General features: G+C 42.4%; 1 protein-coding gene across 6 annotated transcripts in view; it reads right to left on the reverse strand.

Moving 5' to 3' along the window:
• Nucleotides 1-5,900, reverse strand: part of USP25 (ubiquitin specific peptidase 25) — a 144,231-nt gene extending 138,331 nt beyond the window's left edge. For 2 of the 6 annotated variants that reach the window (XM_007966899.3, XM_007966889.3), the window contains exon 1: nt 5,446-5,900. In XM_007966899.3, the coding sequence (XP_007965090.3) occupies nt 5,446-5,490 (45 nt within the window). In that variant the 5' untranslated portion in view covers nt 5,491-5,900. Of the gene's footprint in view, nt 1-5,195 lie in introns of all 6 variants that reach the window. The other 4 variants (XM_037982811.2, XM_007966916.3, XM_037982810.2 and 1 more) reach the window with 4 other exon arrangements.
• Nucleotides 5,901-6,910: the final 1,010 nt, after the last annotated feature.

Raw genomic sequence — 6,910 nt, forward strand, 5'->3', positions numbered from 1 at the left:
AACTTAAAATTTGACCCTAGAAAACATAGAAAATTTAAAAGACAATAAGCAAAATTTGGAAACTTTACCTAAAATTTGCTCTAAATGAGCAGCTCAGCCCTGATACAGTCACGTTCAGCAAATCTTCAAGTAACAAGTACCAACTGCACCATATCTAATTTTTCAAATCAAAAAGGATCATACACCATCAATTTTGAATGACTCAACATAATTCTACACTGAACAATTCCAAAAGCACAGGAAAACACAGAATCATTTTATGAGGTAACCTTATCTTAATAGCCCTCATAGGCACACCAAACCTTGTAACCAATCTCATTAAAGAATCCAAGGAGGACTGGTTCCAGGACCCCCAAAGAAGCCAAAATCTGCAAATGTTCAAGTCTCTTATATAAAATGGTATAATATTTGCCTGTAACTTACACATCCACACATCCTCCAGTATACTTTAAATCATTTCTAGATTACTTATAATACCTAACACAATGTAAATGCTGCATAAATAGTTATTATACTGTATTGTTTAGGGAGTAATGACCAAAATAAGACTGTACATGTTCAGTACAGATGCAACAACGCTTTTTTTTCCCAGAATATTTTCAATCCACAGTTGGTTGAATCTAGGAATTCAGAACCTGTGGATACAGAAGGCCAATTATATACCAAATTCTAGGTTTAAATTTATTATATTAAAAGTAGAAATACATTAAAATAGTAAAGCAACATGCCCAAATGGGGTTTTATCAGGAATTCAAGGACAGCCAAAACAATACAACATTGTGGTTAAGAGCAGGGGCTTGTGTATCACATGACTTTTGAGTTTATCCGACCCTTATCCGACCCTTAATACATACTCGAGATGAAATGTTGCTTTAGTTCTCCAATACTGTTTCTTCAGCTTCAATAGAAAGGAGAAAGATAGTACTCACTTCATAAGGTGGTTGGGAAGATTAAAAGAAAAAACTTTGTAGGAAGACTCAGCACAGTGCCTTACACAGATTATATAGTAAATATTCATATATCTTATGTACAAATGGTTCTTATATTACTGACATATAAAACATCATTCACTGCAAAAAAAAGACATGATTGTCCACATCTAAATCCAGTTTTGAAACATTTATAAAACTTAGGAATGTATGAAAATTTCCGTATTATAAGGAAACAATATATAATAGAAACTAACATAAATAGTAGCAGCATTCTGTAAACTTAAAGTAATAAGTGGTAAAAATAATGACAAGAAAGAGATCAGAATATTAAGTATTTGTAAAGGATATGGACCATATACATACAATATTGAAGAAAATCAACAGAATATTTATTAGAAATGATTTGAATTCGTTTAAAAGGCTGGATACAATGTGAGTATACGTGTTAAAATCAGGTGTGAAAAGGAAAGAATAAGAAAAGGAATAAACAGCTGGAAACCTATCTCTCTGCCCAAATCAAGTCTTATACTAATAATAAGATAATCAACTGATTCCTAATAAAGAATATTCCCTTTATGTAACATTTAAAGTGATTTAAGTAATGTTAACTATCAAATGCTGCATGGTATAGTTTTATAACCTTAGATAATCCTAAATTGGAAAATACACATTATTTTAACTAAGAAATTTACCCTGAATCCAGTCTGCAGTGTTTTCCAAGTTTTAACTCTTCAACTTGCTTAATCTATGACAACCTTCCCACCTAACCCTCATCTTTTGAGGAATGCAGTGAAAGTTGACTGTAGATCTGTTAGATTCCTCTGCCTCCATGCTATACTATTTCTTTTTTATTCTCCCTATACAGAACGCTTGCTTAGGACCATTAAACAATTGAATCTAAAGAAGTTGCTCACATCTAATCATAATAATGTTTAAAAAGAACCTTCAGAAGCACTTAATGACTTGCGTAAGGTGACAAAAAGGTGGCTGAGATCTAGCCCACATTCTTTCACTACCACTGCCTATTCTCCTAGCATGAACACAGTTTTCCAAGCTTTCGTTGTTCTGTTTTGTTGTGGTTTGGTTTTTTGTTTTTTTGAGATAGAGTCTTGCTCCGTCGCCCAGGCTGGAGTGCAGTGGCATGATCTTGGCTCACTGCAACCTCCGCCTCCCGAGTTCAAGTGATTCTCCTGCCTCAGCCTCCTGAGTAGCTGGGATTACAGGCGTGTGCCACCACACCTGGCTAATTTCTGTATTTTCAATAGAAACTGGGTTTCACCATGTTGGTCAGGCTGGTCTCGAACTCCTGACCTCGTGATCCCCCCGCCTCACCTTCCCAAAGTGCTGGGATTATAGGCGGGAGCCACCGGGCCTGACTGTTTTGTTTTAAGACACAGGGTGTCATTTTGTTGCCTAGGCTGGTTTTGAACTGCTGGCTTCAAGTGATCCTCCCACCTCAGTCTCCCCAAGTGCTGCGATTACAAGCATGAGGCACCACGCCCAGCCTCACTGTTTCTTAATAATTTTTAAATCTCGAGATTCGGTTAGGAAACTAAGTACTGTACTTACATTCCTTTTGGAAACCATTCACTTATTTCATTCATCAAATATTTGCTCAGTCCTACTATGTGTAAAGAACTGTTCTAAGCCCTACAGTGAAACAATATATTTTATTCAACTCAGAAGGATACATTTAATATAAATAGTATCCTGTTCATTTCACTTTGGAAATTAATTTGGTCCCTGAGAGCAAACCTCCTCCCAATAATAACTGCCCTAAAGAATACTAGCTTGGTTCACCTGCTTAGATAGATTGCGGGGCGGGGGGGGGGGGGGGAACCGCCATGGAGTATCCTCATTTGGAACTTGAATCTATGTATCAAATTTTTGAGACCTAAGGCTCCTACACTTTGGTAAATATGAAGCATAAAGGCTGAAGATACATGTCCAAAACCAAAATTATCACAGGATTTAACTAATCTGCTGCCAACTGCACCTCACCTGAAATATTTAAACCTCAGAAAAGCAGCTTTCTGCAGTTTTACTACATCTCGTAAGTCCCTGGGTTGGCCAAACTCCAACAATCAAGCAAAGAACACATCAAAAGGGAAAGGCAGCCCCTTGCCTTATCATCCTACATTGTGACAAAGACTGATGAATTCTATAGGTGAACCAAAAAACCATGAAAGTTTTGTGTAGTGTGGTGCTGTAAACGACAAAAAAAAACTTACATCCATCTGCAAAATAAAAATTTAAAAACTCTTGAAAATATAAGAAACCATTCAGACTACCAAAATACAGCTATTTACTTAAAATTTAAAAACATATACGTACACACAATTTTTTAAGGTGAGAAGAAAACTGGCTAAAATGTTGGCTATACAATACACACTACACACCTCTCCTTTTAGATAATCCATAAAGTGTCTGAGTAAAAAGACTTTCACTTTTGTTTCTTCTAAGTGTGAAGTTCACTTCCTAGTTACCAGTTTTAAGCGCGCTTCCTGGTTACCAGCTTGATGGATTTAAATCTGTCAACTTATTGATACATGGTTTATTTATATCCATATAAATATTTTTAAATAGTTCTAATATGAGTAATAAAGCAATCGTGTGTTAATATGGAAAGTAAACACATTTAAGTGTTTCTTTCGTAAAACAATCTATTATGGAAGTATAAAAGTTTCTCTAAAAAAAATCCCTAATAACAATGAAATGATCTAAAACACCCCCATACTAAAAATAACATCATAATGATATTTTGAATTAACTACTACTCCCTTTGTGTGGGGAGGGGATTAAAGTAGGAAATTGGACTTGACAGCCAAGATCACTTTCATTAACTTGATTCTTGATTCTACAATTTTATGCACAACCTCTGAACCATGCAACAGAGCCTGCAGTTACTTAATGCAGTTTAGTCAAAATCAAATGAAAAAAAAAAAAAAAAAAATTCCACAAAGTTCTTCCCATTGTTCAAACTTAGGATATGTGAAAAATTCGTATTTCTCACTTTGAAACAGACTTTAATATTCAACATTGAAGACAATTATAAACAAATAGTACCATACATATTAAACAGTGCTTAGTATTCACATGACCACGTGGTCTTTCGTAAGCCTTAAGTCTTTAAAAACTAAATTTGAAGGTATTCAAAATAGAATAGGGAGGATTAGGAAGTAAACTCTTTTAAACTCTCATTATTAAGTCTTGAATTATTTCACCGTAAATAAAGTGCAGTGTGCAATATCCTTCTAACTTTACCAGTAATATCAACTAACATACGAGTCTCAAAAACTTTCCCAACGTGCCTAAAATAACAATGCACTATCCTTGCTTTCCAAACTTCTTGAGTATCTTCGACTACTTTAAAGCAGTATCATAAAATTCTAAAAATAATCTCAAGGCAAAAATTTAGCAGGCTGTATGTAGACAGCCCATTTTAGAACAGGTCTTATTGCAAAGTCAAGCACAGGTAGAATATCGCTACACCAAAACCACACCAGGGTGGGGCATTCATTACTCACCCAGATTAACCAAACACAACTCTGGTGGTTGATCACAGTAAACCCTAATTGTCCCCGTAATTCCAACACGACTAAGGCACGGTTGACCCCTTTTGCCCAAAATGCTTTTCACGCAAATGAAAAATTAAAAAAAAAAAGAAATTAAATTATGGCCAACTACTCTTCAGAATATGGTGCAAGCCGTGATAGTGCACTTAAGATTCTGAAAGCAAAGTCTAAAATAGCAGAATGATCTCTCACTATTCACTTTAAAGAGATAAAGCTTCATAGTTTTTTTTTTTAATGGTTTTCTTTAGTGAGTAACCATTTGAATGTGTGACTGATGCCAGAGTAAAGAGTGAACGAAGGAACAAGGTCAAACTTAGGGGACAAAAGATTCCTGGAATAACACGGCCAGAAAGGTTTCCTCTCTTAGGGACAGTTACTATATCGAAAAAAAAAAAAAAAGCAGAAAAGAAGAAGAAAAAAGGGAAACCTTAAAAGGAAAAGAAACCAAGCAAATCACCTACTTCTAGAGTCCACCTGGCCAACACGCCTGCCCCGCAAGGCAGGTAATTCGATTTTGGTGGAGACCGTTTTGCAAAACAGCAGGCCTGTAACACTACCACCTTCGAAAGACAAAATGGGTTCAGAAAGGATGACAACTGGCTCTTCTTTCTTATTTAAGGGGAGAGAATAAAGTTTCATTAAGAAGCCACACAGAGCACTGTAGGAATGTGAGGGTCGCTCTCAATACCTGGCACCGTCTGCTACGGGAAAACAATCGGCAGAAGGAAGTGGACCGAAGCCCGCAAACTACACTCTGCTTCCCACACGCAGCTGGGCACTGGGCGCGACGCCCCCGAGGCGATGGGCAGGGGCGGGGGGTGACGGTGGAGGAAGCCGGGGACGGCGGCGGCGGCGAGGCCAGGGCGCCCGGCAGCGGCGGGGGAGGACAGCCCGTCGGAAGGAGGAGTGGGGCCCGCCGGCCCGCGGGCTCGCCTCACCTTCTGCGCCGCGCTCTGCTGCAGCACGTTCTGCTCCACGGTCATGGCCCCCGCGGCGGCGGCGGCGGCGGCGCCCGGCTCCTCGCGCCTCCGCCGGCCCTGGCTGCCGCGCTCCGCCGAGCTCCAGGGAGCGGCGCGGACCGCCGGGAAGGACAGCGCCCCCGCCAGCCAGGCGCGAAGGCGATGGCGGCCGGCGTGCGCGGGCACCGCGGGCAGGCGGCGAAGCGCCGACTGCGAGGGCCACGGCGGCCGCCCCACGTCTCCACGCGGCCCGCCTCAGCGCCGCTCGTCCGCGGCGGCCCGGGCCATGAGCCGGCGGAGGACGCCGGGGCGCGGGAGAGCGCGGGCCAGTCAGGTGGCGTCACGCGTTCGCGCGCTCCTTCGCTGGCGGCTCGCGGCTCGCGGGCCGCTTTAGGGAAGGGAGAGAGGGGACGGAGGGAGCGGCCGCCCGGAATGGCGCTGTCCTCCTCCCTCCGTGAGTCCTCCTCCCTCCCCTCCCCCACGCGCCGTCCCCGCCCCCGCCCAGCGGCTCCTCCCCCGCAGAGCCCCGCCCGCCGGCCGCCCTAACCCTACATTGTGACCCTCCGGGCGGCGGGGCGGGGCGGGGCCACCATGGAGCCCCGCCCCTCCCGGCGCGGGCCGGCGTTCCCGGGTGGGGCGAGGGCGCGCCCGGTTGCCTAGCCCGGGAGCCGCCCCTGCGGCAGGTTGCGCGACGCTGGCGCTGGGCTTCGCGAAGCGCGGCTGGAGGCCGGAGGGCAGTGTTCCCGCCTGCGCCCAGGGCTTGTCGGATCCGTAGCTTGCCCAAAGCCTCCAAAGCAAACATTTCCCTGCATGCCCATAACGTCCCAAAACTACCTAGGGTCCCGAACTGCGGCCTCTTTCTGTGTCACGCGTTCTCTCCCCTCACCTTTCTAGGAATTTCACAAGCCTTGAACTTGCCTGAAGGGAAAAGTCAAATAAGCAAAGGATTGCCAGAAATCTTTATGCTGGGAAGTACGTTTCTCCTTAACTAATCATTACGTAAATGAATATAGACATTTTCCATCTACTTCATTCATTCGAATATGTGTCAGTCACTGCTAGGCTCTGGAAAAATAAAGTTTATTTTCCCAAGACTTAATATAAATGAAATAGGATATATGTAGCAAACAACCTTACAAAAATATCACTGCCTAGAAGATACATAATTCTAATATCCCAGTTGCCAAATTAAGCAAACAATTAACTACCATGCATGGAATACTTGACTATATATGGAATTGCAAGGAAAACCTAACATTAAGAAAGCAATCTCTAGCCACAAAAATATCTCGAGTTCCAGGAGCTAATCTGGGAACGGAGGTGAGAGTGCAGCAGTGTGAGGAGAGAAGTTATCAACGCATATTGTCACAAATAGAATACACTTGAAAATCCTGGTATAATTTTTAATCCAATGACAAGGAAAGCAAGCTTGGTAAATGCTAAT

The sequence above is a fragment of the Chlorocebus sabaeus genome, chromosome 2 (assembly GCF_047675955.1).
Source record: "Chlorocebus sabaeus isolate Y175 chromosome 2, mChlSab1.0.hap1, whole genome shotgun sequence".
Classification (NCBI taxonomy): domain Eukaryota; kingdom Metazoa; phylum Chordata; class Mammalia; order Primates; family Cercopithecidae; genus Chlorocebus; species Chlorocebus sabaeus.